This window comes from Colossoma macropomum, unplaced genomic scaffold (assembly GCF_904425465.1).
Source record: "Colossoma macropomum unplaced genomic scaffold, Colossoma_macropomum, whole genome shotgun sequence".
NCBI classification, from domain to species: domain Eukaryota; kingdom Metazoa; phylum Chordata; class Actinopteri; order Characiformes; family Serrasalmidae; genus Colossoma; species Colossoma macropomum.
In genome coordinates this window covers 15722268-15745496 of record NW_023494791.1, presented here as the reverse complement: position 1 = coordinate 15745496, position 23229 = coordinate 15722268, and the positions used below count along the sequence as shown (strand labels likewise).

The 23229-nt window shown below is 37.7% G+C and overlaps 1 protein-coding gene across 1 annotated transcript; it reads right to left on the bottom strand.

The window, feature by feature from the left end:
• Positions 1-264: 264 nt before the first annotated feature.
• Positions 265-20630, bottom strand: LOC118810379 (cGMP-dependent protein kinase 2). The gene is made up of 19 exons (XM_036574105.1): positions 20526-20630; positions 16917-17516; positions 13669-13835; positions 13464-13577; positions 12561-12666; positions 12005-12068; positions 11812-11889; positions 11507-11601; positions 10737-10805; positions 10546-10644; positions 9699-9849; positions 7938-8074; positions 7110-7199; positions 6779-6920; positions 6470-6633; positions 4919-5041; positions 4280-4342; positions 1399-1465; positions 265-1268 (listed from the first exon to the last, which is right to left on the bottom strand). Exons 2-19 carry the CDS (start codon positions 17402-17404, stop codon positions 1173-1175), a joined length of 2313 nt encoding a protein of 770 aa, XP_036429998.1. The 5' UTR covers positions 17405-17516; positions 20526-20630; the 3' UTR covers positions 265-1172.
• Between the last annotated feature and the right edge of the window lie 2599 nt (positions 20631-23229).

Here is a 23229-nt window from a genome sequence, read left to right as displayed (position 1 = left end):
GAATGTTTATTATCTTTTAAATAATAATAATTTTGCTATGGCTGCACATTTTACCCAGCAGAAACATGTAAACAGTGAAAATAGTTTTCACTAGATTTAGTGTAAAACACTGTCCACAAGTCATAAATAAGAGACACTGGTTTTTTTGTATGTTCTAAAGTACCACATGATAAATGCAAATTTTAGGCAAAAGTGAAATAAACAGGCAAAACTAAATAAACAGTAACTTTCTGGAAATGTATTAAGACAACACTGTGTAAGGGTTCCTTTGGTGTAATTGTAAGAGATGCAGAACAGGACAAAACATAACAATCAAAACAACCTTTGTCAGGTTTGTGAGACATTCATTTAGCACAGAGTACCAGGAAGCAATGAATGAGCTTATTAACTTTATTAATGCACACTTAATTTCCATCTGATACCCTGATACAGTGATATACTTGGAAAACATTGTAATACTGAATTTATCAATATGACACAGCACAATCAAAAACAGTGCACTCCTGATCATTGGCAAGAAGCACGTCTTAGGAAGATCTGGTTTCCAGGTAAAAACATTAGTAAAAAAAGCTGCTGAAAAAACAAAACAAACCCTAAAATAAGAAATACATTTGTGAGTCAGTATCTCAACTGGATGTGAAACATCAAATAAGAACCATTTGGCACTAAAGATCTTGTTAGTATGTCAGACTTAACTGATTAAATACTAACTAGTTCTTTTAAATGAAGTGAAGGTTTAGTTCTTGATGACTTTTAATATTCTTTTCCCAACTCTCAGAATCAGACTCACCTTCTTCATCAGGCCCACAGAAAAGCCTTTTACAGTATGTGCGTTAAATCAAAGAAATAGCATATTTCCATTATTTATATCCAGGCTTGGTTCAGCTGGGTCTTTATTTTGCCAGCATCATGTGTCATTAAGGTTTCTCCTGATTTTTTTTCTGGTATTGTTGTCAGACGTACTGTTTGTGGTTTTAGCCTTAATGCAGTGACAGAATGACAGTTCTTTAAGGTAGAGAGGTTTCTGATACATCCTAGTTCCTTTTTGTAGAAAATCATGTCTTCATGGTGGTCCCTCATTTTTTATTGTGGTAGCATCATGGCCAGCTGTACAAATTCATAAACCAGGTAGAAAAAATAGTTTCTGGTCATTCCTGAAGAACAACTGGCTCTCAGAAGTCTTTATCCCAACCAGAAAGTTCATCTGGAGGTTCCTCCAGCTCAGGTGGAAACATGTCAAAATGACTGTGATCCAGGGGGCCTTTTAGCTAGGAAAAGTACAACAACAGAGCCGTATTTAGACAAGAGAAGCTTCCTTTTTATGAAAAGTAAAAGCATTGAAAACAATATATTTCAAAGATCAATTTTGACATTAATTCAGTGACCAAAATGCTTCACCTCTCTCTTTAGTGGAGATATCAGTTTTCTCCATCTCAGTCCCTCCCAGTTGAAACCCTGAAACCACCTGTGAAAGAAGCAGAAATTGTGCACCAATTATCAGAGAACAGACATGATGATAGAGCAATAGAGCACCAGTGGGGTCACACCAAAGAACATAAGAGTTGCAACACAATTCAAATTATGAATTGGTTTCAAGAACAGAAAATGCGAGTAGTTAGACATGCACTATGGCACGTACACACACAATATATTTGATACTAAAAATATGGCTCTCAGACAGTGAACAATCTCACTTGACATCACTCCTCTAAGTACACATTCTCCACTGAACACACACTCATGAGAGGCAATCAGCAGTCCACATGAAGGGCATGAGTTCTGGGTAACTTAATATTCAGTGCATAATTCTGTTTGATACCAAGGACACTGTGCTGTTAGCATTTTTACTATCATTTGTATTTTTCATTATTATTAGACATCTTTTTCTCTGCTTGAATCACTAACATTTGTGGCACCTTTTAAAAAACAATATACAGTAAACAACTATATCCTCTTGTCTGTAAAGCCCTGTTTTCTTTTGATTTGCCCATAGTGTATAAACAGAGCATCTGTATTTCAGGCACTATCGCTCTGAGGACTGCTAACAGACCACTCAAGTGCATCAGCGTCAGCCTGCTGTCTCCAGCTCCACCGCTCTGCTGAACATGGCAACAGCTGTGTGTCTCATTCTGGCCACTAATTGTTCCCCCTGTGAATGTGCTCCTGTTCTGCGTTTGATTCTGCCAAAGAGAGGCTAATTTGGAGAAGGGTTCCGTCTGCTGCCTATTGTGCTAGGACAGAGCCAAGGAGAGCTGGGACTGATTCAAAATCGACTGAACAGCAGACTACCTGAGAATCGAAGCAGGCATCAGTGGGTTTCTGTGTATAATGATGTTTTGGCCAGTCTCAAAGAACATTTATGCTAAAGCATTATAATCAGCTGGAAAATGAAAATATAGTGGAGGCACAAGGATTAGTGGCAAGGTGGAGGAGGGGTTAATTGAGACTTTAGCCTCACAGTAGTAAAATTATAGTAATATTTGCAACAGTGTATAGATGCTTTAAAGGGAAGTTATTGTGCTCATTTCAATGTTCATAATTATATTTTTGGGGTCTACTAGAATAGATTTACATGCTTCAAAAGCATCATTTTTCTAATACTGCACAATTTTATTCACCCTCTGTCAAGGCTCTTGTAAGAGCTCCTATGACTTTAAGCCCCACCTCCCGATAAACCCAGCGTGCTCTGATTGGTCAGCTCGTCCACTCTGTTCTGACTGGTCTACCACCAGAGTGGTTCTGCCCCTACACATTGGGTCCCTGTCTTGCTATTTGCAGACAGACCTGTCTCTCCTCAGCAGCTGTAAACACCAATGTGGCTATTTTGCCAATAGCATTGGTCCTGCTGTGTCAATACCCACCCAGAGCGAGTGAGGGCACTTGTGCTCTCTTTGGACTCCCGCCCACAGATGGCTGTGGCATCACCAGGAATCGAACTGATGACAGGGCCAACGTTTAGACAGCTGCAACACTCGGGAGCCTGGACATACTAGTTCTTACTGTTCATACTGCTGCAAACTCTTTCCACCTTTGTTCATTGTGAAGAGAAAACATAGGTAAAGCACTAGCCACCAGCAACCTTTACCTTGCTAGCTAGCTCTACCATGGTCACTCAATGTCTAATTTGTAGCAAAGGTAAGTTTTACCTCTTTGGCAAACATCTGCTATCATTATTACAGGTAAAAATACCTGAGTCCAAAAAAATTCAGGATGAGTCCAAAAGTTTGTAGTGAAGGGATACAGATTATCTCCTTTAATCAAATTTGCATCTTTTTAATATAAAATGTTTTACTTAAGAATAAATTTCTTACACTTAGGAATATAATTCTTTGGTCTCTGTGTGTCTGTGAGGCTTGTGGCATGTTCTTCGAGAAGTACAGTGTAACATGAGAGACAGACTTGTTTATGCTCATCTCCAATGTTTTCTACCAGACATGTTGGTGGTTTACAGTACAGGAGCTGGAACTGGGTATTTCCATCATTGTAGAACTGTGTAAAAGGTGACCATTTGGAAACCTTTAATGTCTGTGGCCTGACTGAGAGTGACTCTTGCTGATGTCATTAGGATGCGCATGAGGGACTCTGCTTTTGTTGACTGAATCTCACTAATGACAATGTGTTCAGTTATGTTTCTCAATCCAGGTTTGCATTATAATACTTTTGATTTGTAATGATGAATCAGCAGCTGTATATGTGGATTGTCTACAACTAATTTGTTTTTCTTTAATATTATTGATTCTTTCAACAATTTTTTTTTCTTGTAATTCTGAAAAACACTTTTTCTTATCAAACTGTGTAATCTGTTCTTTGTTTGAAATTCATTGTGTGGTCTTCCGTTTTACTTTTTTGGGGTAAATTGCATCACAGAAATTGTGAATGAGTGTCTTTTATACATTTTTAAATTTAATTTAAATGTCATGCTGTGGTAATTTACCCAACATCTGGTCATTCAATGTTTCTTCTGAAATCAAAGAGTATTAATAGGGAGTTTATGCCACTTTGCTGCACTAGAGCCTCTACTCTTCTAGGAAAGGTTTACATTAGATATTGGAACATAGCTGTGATGATTTGTTATAGTATGTAGCTAGACTCCCTTCACAACCACTGTGGAGTAAAAAGCTGAACACTGTGAATGTCGCTATTTAATTTGCACTCTGATTAGTGAGTAGGAAGCCAACAGGGCTTTGAGGTTTTGTAGTAAACACATCAAAGACTCTGATAACATCTCTAATAATCTCAAGTCAATGAGCCAGAGTTTGCTAGCCAGGACATGACCTACTTGTGTTTCTTGATGTCAATGATGCCATTTTTCTTATTGCCAAGCCTTTCTGCAGGATTGAGCCTGAGGACAAAGACGGATAGAGAGGAGGATTAATTGTAGTGGTGCAGATGAAAAGCATCAATACATAATATGAACATAACAGAATAGCAGGTGCACATCCACTGACACCATGACAGCTTGTGAAGTTCTGGGTTTAACTAAGGTGAGATATGATATCTCAGTCAGATATCTCATCAGAATCTGCTTAGCTATTTACTTAAGTACAGGTTTTCATTTTGGTAATTTGGTAAATTTTCTCTGATAATCTTGCTAAGAGCAGAACTTGTAAAATGATTTTTCATTGTAATTACTTTTATACATTGTAATTACTTTTCCTTTCATTGTAATTACTTTTGTTATGTTGATAATGGTAAAATATTGGTAAATATAAAAAATGTTTTTGGGTACTAATTTGCCTTACAACACCCCGTATGTACCTCTCTGATGTGCATGTATTTTAAAAAAAGCTTAAAAAAAAAAAACAGGCCAAAACTTTTCCTCAAAACTATTGAAAACAATGTCTCAGGCACTGGATACCAACACTGATAACAATTCTGACTTGGTAAACCCGCAGTGAGGTGCAAGATAGAGATTTACCTGCAGAGTCTCCTGATCAGATCTTCTGGGCGCTTGCTGATCCTCTTGGGAATGTCCACCTTCTCTATGCCATGGAGGACCATAGTGTAGATCTTGATCGGATCAGACCCTGCGAAAGGGGGACTGTGAGGAAAGACGGGTCATATGTTATTAGCTCACATATTCTGTGCAAAGAGGCCTGTGGTTTAGCAGATGTACCAAGAGCTACAGGGAAATACAAATTATAAACGCCTGTATGCTGGAACTGAAACCACAGTGACTTCCATACTATATTTATTCAATATACACTACACTAGTCAGGTTTGAGGACACCTTGGCTTCTTTTAAAATTTGAATATTCTTGCTGTTACTTACATGCAAAGTTATTTTTTAAAACATAAAAAACCTAATATTTATAGTTTTAACAAGACTCAGCTTTACAGTGCTTCTTGGTACGAAAATCAGATTTTGCCTCAAAACTGATTTGACAGCCCTTTTCTCCAAACTATTGCATAAACTAAGCACATATTGAAAATCTTTTTGAACAAAGGTGGTTTAAACAACTGATACCTGTGAGTGCTGTCGTCACAACAAAAGGATGGCATGTATTTACATTTGCCGTTTTACTGACAATAAACCTAGTTAGTCTTTAATAAGTTATTGTAAACTGGCAAAGAAACAAAAACAAAAGCAAACAAATTAAAAACATTTTTGAAAACTAGGTGTCCTCAACCTTTGATGGGCAGTGTTCAAATGGATGACAGAAGTAAGTGAGAGAGCTACATCACTACATGTGTGTCACAACCTGCAGTCCTAAAAAAACTGTCTTGCACAATTGCTACATTGCTTAAAATTCTCTGTACCCAATGTATTCACTTCTATGTAAATACAGAGGCATTAACTCACAAATGCTTTGTGGAGCTAATCACCCACTTCTACAACTCCTCCTGTTTTACCACGCTATCTGCCTGTTTCCATGGTAATGCTCTTTGAGGCATCATGGCTGTCAACTGAGCTCTGAGAGGCAGCCTAATGCTCAATGTGGCCCTGAAGGACCATTAACCTACACTCAAACCTGCTTGTCAGTTACAGCACAGGGGCAGAGCAGTGTGTACATTAGAACATATGGAGGTACATTATATAGAGCATAATTGTAAATGGACAGACAGACAATGAACAGACAGACGGATGGAGGAATAAATGAAGAGACAACAGATGGAGAAATGCATCATTTATTAGCCACTAGAACATTTTTAATAAAACGTACTTTGTACACATATACTGTGCGCTTACAAAAGCAAGACTAACCTGCTTAGAAAAAAACGTACCAATTTTGGTTCTCTAGGGTGTCAAACTGTGTTCCTTCTGGGCCAAAGCTCTAAAGAGTTTACTGTTTTTGCTGTTCTACCATCCTGAATTCAAATCATGAAGGCCCTGCTCATTAGCTAATGATTTGAATCAGGTGTTTAATGAGGCAGAATGCTAAACGCTACAGAGCTATGGGCTAGGAGAAATGCAGTTTAACACTGGGCTATAGTGTAAGATCACGTCTATTTGCAGGACAATATCTACCTGCCAGTGAGGAGCTCAAAAATGAGGATTCCTAGCGACCAGCAATCAGCTCCAAAGTCATGGCCTTTATTCATGATGACCTCAGGGGCCACGTATTCTGGAGTTCCACAGAATGTCCAAGTTTTCTTTCCCAAGCCAATTCTCTTAGCAAAGCCAAAATCAGTCTGGAAAGGTACAAAAAATACAAGCAAGAACACTGTTTTACCCAAGGTAACATCTTACTAGTCAGTTTACTATAACCTGAAGTTGAGGTGACAACTGAACAAAATGAGTATTCAGTAACATAAGTAAGAATTATTGTAAACTTGCCATTTTGACGTAGCCCTCTGCATCCAGGAGTAGATTCTCTGGCTTTAGATCTCGGTAGACAATACCCATTCCATGTAAGTAATCGAAGGCCTCCAGTACACAACCAACACAGAACCGAGCAGTGGCCTCCTCAAAAAAACTCCTAAATAACATAAAAACCAGAACAAATTTAATTTCTAGCTAATAGATTAGAAAATAAACAAATAATAGAAAAATTACTGGCAGTAACCATTATTGTGATCTAGTTACTGTATTTATAATGAAGAATACTGGCTGCAGATATTGGTGTTATTGGTGAGTTTAGTTGAGTGTAAAAATAACCTACACTCACATGTCCCTTAGTACGCTCCATAACTCTCCACCAAGACAGACTTCGAGCAGCATGTACACATATTTATCATCCCGAAATGTCCGGAACAACCTGACACATGAAACACAAACAGGTTCCAGAGAAATGTTTTTTTTTTGTATCTGTTCATTCTAAGATAGACACTATACAAAAACACAGAAACATCTGATTTACTTGCACACAGTAAACTGACCACTCCATGTCTTTTGTCTTGAAATGTCTGCAAGCTGGTACCAAATATCCAGCTAGCTAAAGTACACTCCTGGGCAAAAGTAAATGTGGCCTGAGATTCTTCAAGATGTGCCTTAGCAACCTCCAAAAGGTTCTGCCATCCACATCCACTACCCTTAACACTTATATGTACATTAGGGCTACTGTGTCCTAAAAATTAACGATATAAAATAGGGGGTTGTAAAGTCAAAAGGGTCTTCATACAACCTTCTATAAAAGCCCCTTATTTTCATATGTAAATCAGGCTCATCAACTGATCAATTCATCAAAGTGAGAAATCAGCATTCAGAATGTCAATGCTGTTGTGTAACACTTTCATTGACTTAATCAAGTCTAGAGAGTTAATCAAGAGGCATAAATATTAGCGTCTACAATTTACGAATCATGCTGCATTTGAACTGGTTTATAATGATTTTAACATGAAATAGAAATGATTTTTAATAAAAACAAAAGCTCAGTGTTAATTGCTGTGATCACTCTTTATGAGTACTGCTCATGTTCTCTTAGCACTTGTAAATTAAAAAACAAAAACGTAAATACCTATACTATCAATAGTAACATGTACTGTATAAAACTGACCTGACAATAAAGTTGCAGTTGGTCTGTTGCAGGATGTTCTTTTCTGAGTAGATATGCTCTTGTTGCCTAGTATCCACAATGTGCTTCTTCTTTATGCACTTCAAAGCAAAAGCGGTATCTTCATTTTTAAGTTTCACCTGTGTCATACAATGCAGTGCAAGCATGAATTTTATTGCAACAGAGTTTTTTGAGTCCATCCCAATATCTTAGTACTACCAATAAATCCAAACTAACTTCTGATTAACTTTATAACATGCATATTAGTTTCATAGTTGTTTATGATTCAATTATAATAGTTACATAATAATTCTTGAGATTATAATCTGAATAATAAATCTAGGTTGCATGGAGTTAACCCTTAAATATATCACTAGCCATACATGACTTCATTTCCCCTCAACCAGCACATCTATTGTTGTGTAACAAACCAAAATAAAAATATGACAAAACATATTTCACTTTATTATTTTGTCATTGTAAATAATGCTTAATACTTTAAGGCCATGAAATAGAAAAAAAGCAGAATTTATATTTCACAGAAACATATCATTTTTTTTTCCATTTTTAGTGTGTCCACCTTTTTGCCTTCATTACAGCTTCCATTCTTTTTAAGAGACTAGCTTTTAGTTTTTCAAAGAAATTATTTTTCCACATCTCCAAAGTTTAGTCTCTTTAGTCTTCAGCTTCTCACGATCCAAGTAATCCCAACTACAAATGTTGACTCACCGATCCACAAAACCTTACTCCACATCTCACATGTCCAGTTTCAATGCTTTAGTGCAAATGTTCCTCTTTTTTGTTCATTTCATTTTCTTAGTAACAGCTTCTTGACAGCCACACATCCTTTCAGACTCACAGCATTGTCTTCCTACCGTAGAAGGATGGACAGAAACACCTGAGGATATTTTTAGCTCTGAAGCAAGAGTGGAGTTTGATTTTCTCCTCTCTCTCAAAGATGAATGCTTTAAATAGTGTTTATATGGTAGTGACAGTTTTCATGGTCTATCTTGTCTTGTACAGTTGTTTGGAGTCCCATTTTCTCCATATCTTTTAAAACTTTTTTCAAACTCTTTCACTTATCTTTCCTCTTCCTTAATCAAGTGGATTATCTTCTATCCAATCTCCTCAGAACATCTCCTTTAGCCATTTTAGATGTACATGGGAACGAAATTTACAAAGCAGCGAAGGTGTGTTGAAGTCGTTGTTTGTGTGAATGTTAGTGTCTCTATTAAGGTAAACTTAATGTCTGTGATGTTGGGGGCAGCTTTTGTTGGGAGGACACAGCGAGAACTCGGTGGTTTTAAAATTAGAAAGATGAAAGGGTTTAAGTGGCAGTAAGGTGCTCAAAAAAAAGAAGTAGTCAAATACAGTTACAGATAGCTTTGATATTAATCCTAGTGTTGGAGGCTTCTGTGTAAATCTCTTAAATATATGTTTCCTGCTTTTGTCTAACACTGAAAAATGAACTTAAAGAGTTAAAAATTAATACTTGAAAAGGTGGTCTCTGACTTTTGCACAGTACTGTATAGTATCATGTCACTAATGTACAAACTGTTTGGGAAAAACCTAATGAAAACCACTGAATGACTAACTAGAAATCTACTAGAAGGATTAGAAGAATTCTGCAAATAACTCAGTGGTTAATTCAAAAGTGATGAGTGGTGGATGAATATTGAATATCAGGGCACATAATTAAGTTCCAGAGTTTACTTTCTCTGAAATGGTGCTGGTCCAGTGCGCTCTCATTATTTGAGGCCTCACCAGTTCCACCCGGCCGAAGCCCCCCATGCCCAGTGTGGCTACTATGTGTAGCTGCTGCAGGAATGAGACACTGGACAGGCGTGCAGCCTTTTCCCGCTGACTGCACAGTTCAGCTGCCTCTGGACCCCCTTCACACAGAGGAGACTGCGTCCTACAGCAACACAACACACAATACAAATCTCACACTCAGGGAATAGCAGTTTAGAAGAATTTGAAGCTGACTTATACCAAATTTCAGTAGGTGTTCAATAGGACTGAGTGACACATTAAGAAAATTAAAGCAAATGTCATCATTTGGAGGTCATCACTTGCTCAAAATTAGAGCAATCTTTCACTTGTATCCTGCAAAACATGATGCAAATGTGCGACCCAATCCAAGTACAGTGATGTTGTCTTCTACAACATATCAAATAGTCTCCATGCAGAATTTATGTGAAATTAGATTTTGAAGACTTATTTGTCTACATTAAGTGTTATAAATACATCATTTATTTGTCATGAAAATAATATCCGTTCAGTTCTAGTGTACACTCCCATGCAAATAACGGTGGGTCAGGCCCAAAATGGCAAAACATGAAGCTTTTTATTTTCTTAACCATAAATCATTACACAAATTGATAAAGTATCATAGTGTGGGATAGCAGGCAATATTGCAGAGTCAAAATTATTCCAGTCAGCATTGACGGCTTCAAACAGCTGAAAAACACTGCAAAGCTAGGCCATTTATTCCCCATAGGGTTTAAATCTGGACTCTGACCAGCCCAAAACTAAACCATTATATTTTGTACTTGGCCCATTTTTTGTGCATGGGAGTGTATGCTTGAATATGTGTCAGTGTGGTTCTTACGCTGCATTCCTTCTCTCGTCACTTATAGAGAGCTGCTCAACATACTCGCGCAGATAAGCTTGCAGCTCCTCATATGTCCCCACCATCTGATTAAAGTTACTGTGAGGAAAGCCAGTGGACACTATTAGAAGACTGAGCCGAATTGGAATTGTATGTAAAGGTGAGAGTATGCTTCTGTCAACATCACTTACTCTCTGTCCACCACCAAACATTGAGTGTCATTCTCCTTCGCAATGATGTTAGCTGAACGAACATCCTCACTGTAAGAGGAATCAAACGGATAATGTATTAATGTATTGCTTTCATCTACGTTAACAAATCACTGTAGAAGGGAGTTGTCCTATTTCTGCCCAGACTGTGCTTCTCAACAATGGTACAGTGTGACAAAATTCATTCTCTCATGACTAGCATTCCTCCACCCACATCCTTTCACAGAGCAGCACACAGAAAGAGTCTTCTCAGCAAACAACACTCAACCATGAATCGAAGAGACTAAAAAAGCATAAAAAACCCTCTCAGAACACAGAGGAAACAGTAGTGCTGAAAAGTGGAAAATTAAACCAGGACTGCACAGTATAGATAAAACACTAATATTGTGATATTGCTACATATTATGGCTGCAAAGCCCTAACATATAAAAATGCACTGGTGAATCAGTAATGTAAATACTGGTCTACACTGTACTGATCATAACAATTTACTTTTATTGAATTACATGAACATCTTGATTAAACAAAACACAAAACACCCACAGAAGCTTCCGTCTGGAACTTTGAATGGGTGAAATGTTTATAGTATCCAGTGAAAAAAAACACTGTGATTGATTAGCTGCACCTGCATAATGCAGAATCCTGCAATATCAGTTTTGCAAATGCCAATATCATGATAATGATTAATAAGCAATTTTGTGTAGCTCTTAAATTAAATGCTTAAAAATAAAGCAATAAGGAAACATCCAAACCTTATGAGAGCCTTTTCTCCAAAGTAATCTCCCACTCCCAGGGTCTTAATCTCCTGAGGCTCAGGACAGCCCTCTGTACTCTGGGTTACGGAAACCTGCCGCAATATAATATGGGCTCATATACATACGCGACAGATTTGCTCAAGGCCGTATGCATCTCATACATATTAAACATTTTGAGGCCATGCAATTTGATATTTTTCCAGTGAACATAGATAATTTAGAAGCAGTTTATAGACATAATTGGACGAATAACACTCATAATGTAGATCATTCTTTTTTTAGAGAGAGAGACACATTCTTACCTCTCCTTTGGCTATAATGAAGAAAGTGTTTCCTTCCTCACCCTCACGAATAATGTACTCCCCTTTATCAAAATAATCCTACAACATAAAACAAAGAGAACATTCCAGTAATCCACACAACACCATATGGAGGACATATTACACCAACAGCACACAGAAAAGGACAAATTATAAAAGGCTCTTGTATACTTACGATTTCTAGACAGTCAACAATTTTGGCAAGCTTCTCCTCTGGAAGATCCTTCAATAAAGACACACTATAGAAAAACTGTTTATATTTAGAGAAACAAAGTACCGTAAACTATTTTTAAAATAAAATTATGAAAGTGTTTTTGTTGATTCTCTGTAAAGTAGAATTTTACAGATGCTACATGCTTCGTTTGTTTAAACTAAATGCACCAAATGAAAATTCTTGGCTGAATAAAAACAAAGTTCATAAAAAAAGTTTATATAAAAAAGATACAAAAAATATCTGCTATCAAATATCCGCAACAACAGAGAATGGTTGTTCATCCAAGCCATCCACCGAATTCCATTTTTTTCAAGTTATACTTTGCACTCTGGTTCTGTCATTAGCCATCTTTTTTCAATATTTCAAAAACTGTGGCATCCGATCTACAGATGGCATCTGTGTGCTCACACAAAATTTTCGATGGCCAGAATTTTGGTGCATCCCTGCTAAAATCACTGTTTTTTGGTTACTGACATTAAAGTTAGTATTAGTGTGTGTGTGTGTGTTGTATTTGCACCTGCGCAGAAAACTGAAGTACTCCTCGTGTCTGGCCTGAGTGGATCTCATCATGATGCTCTGAAACGTCTGCCGGTCCAGAGCCCAGATATGAGACTTAGTCACAGCTATTACAACAGAATGAAACTACAGTCAACTCACAACAAATGCTTTTCTTTACTTTCACAAGTCATAGTATTTGATATGGCACTGAGCATCAGTTGGGCCTCCACTTGAGAAAACTGAACAAAGAACTTTACTCTTCATTTTCTGACATAAACAAGCTTCACAAAGTAAATCATCATGGCACAAACATATGACTGGTTGAAACATCTTCATTGTGAGGAAGATTATATACCACAAAACACTTCACTTATTTGTCAAGAGGATTTAATGCTCCCTTGAGTTCCAACAAAACATTTGACATGTACATACTTGTCGATAAATGAATATATTCTGAAGGCCTGTTAGGTTAGGAAGCTTTGTACATTGGCTATGTACTCTAAAGGGCCCAAATCCTACAGTATTCCTGTATTTCATTTTTTTCCCTAGGGTCCACTTATAACTTTGCTGTCTTTTGACATACCAAACCCAGTCATAATTCATTTTGATGCCATTTTCCTTTCTTTATCCTTTAGAAATAAACATGCTTGTTTTGTTGCTGTTCCTTCAGGAGTGGTATATAAAAAACTTTATAACTTTAGCATGAGTGGGTGGGGTTAAACTGCTGTAGGCTGAAGAGGCAGATATATACATGTGATGGTTTGCATAACATCACAGAAACAGTGAATTTACACCTATCCATACATCTGTAAATTCCAGAACCATCTCCTAAATCCAGTGTCACAAGAATGTTCTAGGCCTGTATATGCACAAGCTGAACAAATCACGGGTCTGACAAAGACTGCTTTAGCTACACATTCACCTTTAACAGTAGCGGTTCTCTTGCAGTTGTAGAGTATAGCCAACTCTCCAAAAGCTGTTCCAGGCTGCATCTGACCCAGGTGCTTCCCGTTCTGAATGACCTCCAGCAAGCCCTCTGCACATAAAACACAAGGCAAAGGACAGGATTAGGACAGTGCAGAGCATTTCAAAGTGAACTGCACTAAAAGAAAAAGCCCATGTCTGACCTGCAAGCACATAGAGATAGTTTCCAGGCTCTCCCTCCTGGATGACCAGCTGATTGGCCATATAGATCTTCTCATACATGCAGTCCACCATCTCTCGAGTGTGCTGGGGCTCCAGCTTCTTCAGAAAATCATTGTTCATGATGGCCTCATTGATCAGCTTCTTGGTGCTTGTTCAGAAAACATTCGCAGATAAACACATATTGGTAGTATTAAAGGGCTTATATCCAACACTTTTCTTATATTTTAGAATTTTTTGGAGGTACACTTATAATGTTTGTGTAGGTGTATGCATCAAAAACATTCATAAGGATTTTTTTTTTACAGTTTTACAACCATACTTTATTCCTTTAGAAGTTAAATGATTTGGTGGACTGAACCACTGTTGTCTGAACACGTGGATACATGTAAATGTGTTTTTTTCATCACAAAATCAGTTCATTTGAAATAGGCTGTTTTTGATGCTTAATTTGCATATGTAGACTGTATAGACTGCCTTGTAAAAGACACACCGTAGAAATTCGAAAAGTTTTAATGTAGTACATCAAACTTGTTTTTTTTTTTTTTAAGTTTTTCCATTTTTTTTAAAGAAAACACTATTTCCATCTGAAGTATTTGCTGTTCTCCTGTACACCCACAAGAGGTTTAAGTTAACAATTATTTAAAAATGAATTCTGCTAATTTTGCTCATATCAATTTAGAAGATGATGAAAGCATTTACCTTGTTTTAAAACTATCACGTTTCAAAAACAGAATTTTTCAGAACGATTATGAAGCTACATTAACATGTTAAAAGATACTCAAGACTGCCCTTGGTGCAGTCTGATGGAAATAATATCACCAGCGCTTCAAAGTCTTGCAGCTGAAGTCACAGAATGTGTTGACATTTTATAATATCAAAATCAACCTTGCTGCTCAACAAAGATAAAATTCGTGTCTAATTTGAGTTTGTAACTAAAACAGGCAGTTAATTTTTTCAAGTTTTGTCTGGTTCTGAACAGTTTGTCGGTTTTCAAATAAATAAAAACTTTAAATAAGCATCCACAGTATGCTTGATATGAGGCTCCATAGTATTATACATGGGTGCTCTGTATGATTACGCTGGACTCTCTCTCTCTCTCTCTCTCTCTGTGTCTCTCTCTCTTGGGCTAGTGTGGGCTCTCATTACCACATCTGAAAGAGCAAGGTCTCTCCATTAGCCTAAAATGGAACTTATGAATGAATTAGAGAGCAGATTTGTACAGCCGGTTTAATTAAAACAGTAATGATCCTGCCCATGCATACAGATGGCCCACGCTTTGTATTCTCTCGAGCCTCTCGATCCCCTTCATAGTGTGTTATGGTAATTGTGCTTTTCAAGCCTGCTCTGGGAGGAAGACACTACAAAGCCTTGACAAAAGCTTCCTACTGTTTCCCCTCTCCAAGAGAGTCAGTGTATTATACAGTGACTTGATAAAGAAACAAAACCGCATGGTTCAAACCTGATGAGCAACCAGTTACATAGCTTCTGTACTAGGGCGAGGACACTGAAAATTTAAGTGCCACAATGGCGAAATTTTAGTGATAAAACAATCATTGGTCAAAATATCATGGCTTTCAGTGCTATTATTGATAAAATGAACTGTAAATGTTTAAAAATCACTAATACATATAAAAAAAAAACATTTCACCACAGTTATTACACTGATAAACGTTTATAAGGGGTGTACAACCGGAATCGGTCAATATTGGAATCAGGTGATTTTTGCTCCAAACAATCAATTGCCAAATAGTCAATTTATTATTTTCATTTTGACAGATCTGTGCTGTGATTTTATGATGTAAATAATGTGAGGAAGTGCACTCGCACCGTGTTTGAATGCTGCTGTTACACTTGTACCAAAATGTTATAGCACAGTTATGCACAACTTATTGTGCTGAACTGCCATTCACCTCTTACTTTAGATGCAGCACTTCATCTGATTTTATATTAAAAAGCCAAATGATTTTCATGTTGGAATTAAAAAAGTGGCAGTTTGGCCCTTTAACAAGAAATACTGTTGTTTATATAGCAGCTTTGGCTAATAAAAATATCAGAAATGTGCCAGTGTGTTTCAATTGTTCACTGACAATGTGTAAACTTCAGATATTAAAAAATAGATAGATGAAAAAAAATGCCCAATTTGCCTATAAGGAAATGTTAATTTCTTTATAACACCAATTTACATAAACATGAAAGTATCACCAGCAACTACTGCTGTTATGTTATGCTATGTAAACATGTGCCGTCCTGGCATGGGCAAAATGGCAAAAATATAATATCATGATACTTGAAGACATTTTTATGACACAAAACGTATTTTTCCTAAGTTACAAAATGCTTCAGTAGTACTACATTTAAAAATGGTATGAAAAAATACAACAACAGCATTTTGCAAATGGTCCTGCAGTACATCCAATTAAACAGGCCTAATTATGCTTTGTTTTTAATGAAATTTGCCCTTGGTCAGTAGGGACGCCCAATCAGAACTGGTCAAGATTGGAAGCAGAAAATATTTTGACAAAATCATACATCGGGCATTATATTGTTTTATTTTTGCAAATCTGTGTTAGAATTTATGACGTAAATAACGTGAGGCAGGGTAGCTTAAGTGCAATCGTACTATATTTAACTGTTGCTGCTGCTACGCCTGCACCGAAATGTCAAAGCATAATCATACATGACTCATACTGCTAAACAGCCAGTTGTGCTTTTATTTGTATTTTGTACAAATTATATTTATGATTCATTTTATTTAAATAGGCAACTGTTTTAAAACTGACAAATTCAATATGCCAGCTTGACCTATTAAAGGGCAAATAATGTTGTTTATATTGTAAGTTTGGCTGATTAAAAGTGCTGCAAGTGTGTTAGTGTGTTTCATGTGTTCATCTTCCCAACAACAGTGCATGCTTTGGATTAAAAACGGTGGCCCAAAAATTAGCTACCGGCCAATTTGGTTGTAACGAATTGGGAATCAGAATTCGTGATCAGTGCCACCCTATTGGTCAGTGTTCTTTAACTACTGACCAAAATCCAAAATATGCTCAATATGCACAATATACTGTGATGTGATTTTGTCACAATAACATATTTTCACGTTGCTCACCCCTACCTTGACCTGGTACATGCTGTGCTGCAAAACTGTAGCAGTACTGATCATCATTCATACCGTGATATATAATAAAACTGATAATCATCCCTCCCTAGACTGCACTTTGAGGCCACTCACCCTGAATCTTTGCGTATGCGTGCTCTTTCTGTGGACACGTGGTGGGCCCTGTGGCCGTCACAGAAATGTCCTGACGTGGGCTCAGCAGACACACCCTCTTTGGCCTTGAGTCGCCGGTGTACCTCCACAGCCACCCTGTGGAAGCGTGTAGAGCCCTGGTTGATGACGCTGAGAAGCCTGTGGCTGGGCCTGGCCGAGGCCGGGGGTGAGCGGCCCAGGCCGTTGTAGCCAATGGCGTCCTGAAGCTTATCAATCTGCAACACTTTGGCCTCCAGCTCTCTCCGCAGAGTCTGCAGCTGCAGCTCCTGAGAGCGCAGCTCCTGGTCGCGGCGGGACAGCTCCTCCTCCAGCCGGGCGATCCGCAGTTTTAAGTGCTCTGCAGACTCCCACACTGGAGTCTCTTTAATAGTGGAGGCCAAACACGTCTCCTCCAGCCGAGGGGCTTTGATCGAACCATTCCCCATGGCCAGAGAGTGACCAGGCACCATAGAGAGGCCTTTTGGTCTGTCAGATTACCTCACTGTACAGACACAGAGCTCTACCCAGACAGACAGCAGATGCATTTCCTTCCAAAGGAACAATGTTCACAGTGACAAAGGCCTACATGAAAAGCAACAAGAAAAGCAGAGTTAAGCCTGGTTTTTGTTAATAAGTTTTGAAGTGTAGATTACTGTACGATGTTATTGTGTGCATTAGTTTAAAGGGCAGGTTTCCTACATTTTTTTTTACATTTTTGCATTTTACAGACACTCTGCAGAGGCTGGCAAATGCAGCATTAGGTATTTTTCCCAAGGACTTTTATTGGTATAGATCAGAGTATGTGAGTGGAGTGGAGCAGCAGACATGTACACTCTTTACTCAATGCGTTCTGTAATCACTCCGCTCCAGCTCCGCTCCGGGTTTTCTATTTCCTGCTTCTCACTCACCGTATTGAAACCCCATATGATTTGTTCTCTTGATATTTATTTTATGTCTTGAACATATGGACAAGACACTACACACTTTATTTCATTAATTATTAATTTATGGCTGTTATTAAATGAAAAACTAGTTCAAAATTCTGGGCTATGCAGGCTTTTTTCAGAAGGTATAGATTTAAAGGGAATGCCCAATCACAGGCTGGAAAACTGCTGTGGGTAAACAAACGCATGCAGTTTTAAAGCGACATTGTGTAACTATTTTACCTTATATTTTTACCTTATATTTTACCTAAGACTTATAACAGGGAGTATGGTGTCTCTGTCAATGCCACTTCAGCCTGGAATGCCTGGAATAATGATACATAACTTTGGAGGAGAGGACATGAAAGCTCTCGTGAGAAATGCACAAGGTTTTACGGTGCCACGTCGCACATCAACAGCTAGCTATAAGAAGCTAGTTCAGTACTCCCAGCAAGGACATCATAGCACAGGCTGCCAAAAAATCAAAAAAGACATTGTCAGAGGAAGCGAGGAAGAGAAAAGATGAGTTGACAGAGCGGACAAGAGTTAGTCTCGGACTGGCTTTTACGCGTTGGCGAGAGCTAAAAGAGGAAAAATAATGCAAGACGGTCTCATGGCTAACAGGAAAACAACAAAAATTCAACACCAGAGTGTAAGTCACATCCCTGCAAATGTGTGTTTGCAATGCATTGGCTGAATGTTGTCGTTTGTGTTCGCATACTGCGTTGGGTATGTTTCAGGCCTTAGCCTGCATGAGGTGCATACTTGCAAAGGGGAGTGGGAGTCTGTATCATTTAGCCCTTCAACAAATGCACATATACATGAGGGGAGCTTACAGTGAGATCTGTATTTACAACAGTGGTGTAAAAGGGAAATACATTTTGCAACTGCAGGGGAGCCCAAGAGCAATAAATACCAATTCTCGCATAATGCTGCTTTAATGGATGACACAAGACCATCTGTGTGTTATATCTGTAGAACTTTGTACCAGTATGTATGTCTGTTGAACAGCTCCACAGATGCGGTATATGAGGTGTACCATCACTCAAGCAGAGGTAAAAAAAGGTGGAAAAAAGTACTGTCTGGCTCATGGGATGGAGCGACACTGGAGCAATTTTCGGAGTGAGAATGAACACTGATGCTCCAAAGAAAATCATTTCACTTCACACTGCTCACATACTCTGTATAGCATGATTGTATTGCCTAAGCAGGACATCAAACCCCCATTTAGCAACTGGAGGGCAGCAGCATTACCCACTACACGATCAGCCACTACTAGAGTTCAGTTAGGCCAGGGGTCAGCAACTCAAAGAAGAGCCATTTCACCTCTTCAACAAAACCAAACCACCTTTGGGGGCCACAACATTTTATGCCCTTTTCATTGAAGGAACGTTTTACCATCTTGGCTGTAAATATGTCTCCGTATTTGCTAATGTGGTAGTATGGGATAAAAAATATAAAATTAATTAAAACCCAGACTTACTTTGCTCTGCTTTAAGCTTTACCTCAGATATAGCTGCTTTTCTCGCATCTCTGGCAGTAAAATGTGTCTCAATGTTCGTTTTTTACAGGGCTGAAGTCGCTTCTCATTCGCCAGCTTCTCGTTTAAATTTCCCATTCCATCTTAAATGGTGCCTGAGATGCCAGTACGTAACTGCTGCACCACTCAAGGTGGAACAGGACAATTCGAGCGAGAAGCTGGCGAATGAGAAGCTGTTCAGCCTTGTGACTTTTTAGTGTTTGACAGTTTCTGGCTGCAAATTAAACGCATCAGGAAACCAGCTGGAGCGCTTATGAATGCAAATAAGTCTGTTCATCTCTAAATTATCAATGTTCATCATTAAATCTCTCTTTTTGCTTATTTGTTAGCTACTAGCTAGGTGAGATTGCTGTCTGCATTGTTGTGTGACCAGCAGTCTGTGCACCAAACCTTCAGGCCGTTTATTGTTAAACAGTGTAAAAATGATCTGCAGAGCTTTATTTTACTGCAAATGAGGATTATTTTATTTTTACCTAAAAATCTAATTCTGCTGTGGAGCCACAACAGGCCACTAAAAGAGCCACATATCGCTGACCCCTGGGTTAGGCGGATACATGTAGATGTGTTGGTTTTTGTGACATCACAAAAACAATGAACTTAATAGACTTTCAGCTTAAATTCTATTTATAGACTAGTTAGAGTGAATGCTACACTTTTTAAACTGTATGTTTTCATTTTACTTCAAACTTATTTTAAAAAGACGAGGAAAATTCAGTTTTCCATTATATGAGGCCTTTAAAACATAACAGCTCGAGAATGGATGGTAGAGTTTACCCTATGATAGCACTTAAGAAGCAGGGTACTAGCCTATCTAGACAGCCTTAATTTTACACAGTGAGTAGTATAATTAAAAAATGAAGACATTACAGCTGTTAGAAAGGCCACTCAGTTGTGTTACTGTTGAGAGTAATCATTAATGGCGACGGCTTCGCGAAACACCACAAACGCATCCTGTAAACACTGAAGCTATAAGCTGATACAAACGACTGTTAACAGTAAAGACTAATAAAGGGGTCGGGCTAAAAAGTATCGAAGATGACTAAATATAAGCCTTATAAGGTTATATTTAAGCGTAGGCGTATTTAAATATTCAACCCCTCAGTAAACTATAGACAGCAAATTACTCACCGTGTCGTCGTGTTACTTCCTCTTAAGATGTTTAAGTGGCTCCGTCTTTCTCCGGTTGAACAGCAGCAGGTTGAGCAGCAGCAGGAGGAGACTGGAGTGACTGACCTGCTGCTGTGCTCGCTCAGGATCACCGGAGCCCCGAGAAACAGAGCGCTGCAGTACCGCGACCTCTAGCGGCCACATAGTGCTATTACAAGCATAGCTGGGAAGACAAGGCCTATGAGTAGGACTAAGGCAGGTCATCGACTTGTCCATTCTTCCACAGGCTGTAAACAGTCTTCATGGTGACAGGATGTTGTTTCAAATGGGAGTTAATTTACCTGCAGTGTTTTTGTACGACAAAGGACAAATTTAATGGCATAAATAAAAGATAATGGCCTACAATCGTCTTGAACGGTTCCTAAAGGTGACCAGGCCTTTTCTGTAGCTGCCTGTAGCTGCTCTGGAACAGTCTTCCGCTTTTCATAAAGGAATCCCCCATAATAGAAGCCCTCTTTTTTCATCATTAGAAAAAAAGACACATCCTTACTTTTTTCTTAACCGTTTATTGAGTGACATTAATCTCATTGTTATAGAGAACAAGTTAAAAGCCTGAATATTTCAGAAAACAGGTTATCAGGATTTATAAAAAAAAAAAATCTGGAAAGAAAAACATTGAAGCTGTGAGAGTAAAATTTGACTTATAAATACACCTTTGGCTTGTGGTGGGTTTCAGTATCCCAACATTCATACACTGAATCTGCAGTAATAAATCTATACATCTCAATTCAGTATTTGAGTTCAATCCATTATTTTAAAAGGAAGAAAGGATGAAATCAGAAAATATCCATCAGACAGACTCTTCTAACTCTAGGGAAAGTCTATTGAAACTGTTAGGTGAGCACAGTGTAGTGCATAAAACCACATACCAACATGCAAGTGATTGTTCCTGAAATCATGTAATATTAAAATGCATTACTATGAATAAATGCCCTTGTATCCATTTTCAGTTAGGTAAACTGTGCTAACAAAGAAAATCTCTGACAAACATTGGTTTAATACCTCTAGGTGTGCATGCGGCATGCTTTCTGTAAAGCTGAATAAAAAGAATAATGGATAATGTGTTGTAGTGAATAGACTCCACACTATCACTCAGAAGACTGTGCTAACCTGGCAAAACTAAAAATAAGATTCATAAACAAAAATTAGAATGAATCGAACATAAACTGGCATCCAAGTCTTCAACTGTCAAGTCTTTTCTATGAGTCCAAAACAGACTTGACTGTTGTTACAATAGAATAAGAAAAGAGTTGAGCCGTGCAGGGTGAATTCAGATAAAGGGGAGCTTTTTTATACAACAGAAGTGCTTGATACAGTACATAATGAAACAAACAGGCCATTCTGGATACTAAACTGGGACAGTGTGTTGTGTGAAAAATGTGCATTTCTTTAGGCATTTCCTTTAAATAATGTTGAAGAATATGCAAAAATGATTTTGGCATTGATTTGGTTACTGTTGGCTAAGAACAGCTAACTTAACCCATACAAGTAAATACAGTATGATCAGGAAATAATGCCATGGAATGGGTTCTGATTGGTTTAAAACGATGATATTTTGTTTATCTTGGATTTACATCTAATGTTTAAAAGTTTTTGATTACGTCATTTTCATACTTTTTACTTCTGGATTTTATGTTGTTTTGTTCAAATATCATAATATAACAAATTAAGTGATAACAACTCACGTTTTAGCCACTTAGTTTGAAAAGCTAAATGACTTGCAACATGACTAAAAACTGACAGTTTGACAGTTCAACAGTCACCTTCTTATAAATTTTGTTTTTTTTTTTTGGAAACTCTTAGACATGGCCGTCTTTATTATCCCACAGAGACTTCAAAATCTCCCCCCCAGGGCTGCACTTTACCTGGATTCACCCTGCTGTATGTTCAACATGCTTGTGGCTGGTGTTGCATGCAATTAAATTGTCTACAAAATATTCAACAGAAGACCACCCCCAGGTCCAAAAAAAAAAAAAAGCTAGACATTTCCTATTTTGAATAAATGATCATCTGTTTACCTTTACTATTTAGTAGCCTATTGTACACATTACATGGAGAATACAAAGGACAAGATAAGATCAAGACACAGTACAGGTTGTGTCATTAGGGAAATGTTCTGTTTAAAAAAGAATCAACAACGTACAGTACAAACTTTGCAATCATTTCTGAGACAGAATATAACACACTCCTTAAAATGTGCAAAATCAACAGTTAAAAATATTCCCAATGCTGTGTGCATAAAAAGTAATAGTTGTTGCTTCCTAGTATGTTCTTAGGTTATGATCTTTGTTTAATAATGTAAAAATTATGAAAATATAGAAAATGTTTTGATGAAACGTGCTGTATATTTAATTTTTTTTGCCTCAAATGATTAAACAGGCACATTTAACATTTGCACACAAATTTTATACTGACATAGAATTTTGAAGAAAGATTAGTCATTTGGATAGGAATATATCTGAAGCATATTTATGCCATAACCAGACATTTGCAAAGCTGTTCGAAAGTCAGTTTTTATAGTATCACTGATTATTTGAAATAGACAATGTAGATTTCCAAGAATTGCCAAGATTTTTACCCATACCTTTGTTTTCAATGCATTTAAAGCCCTAAACATTCATTTGTTTTCCTAAAATTTCTGATCGTGAGCTTAAGTTAAAATAAA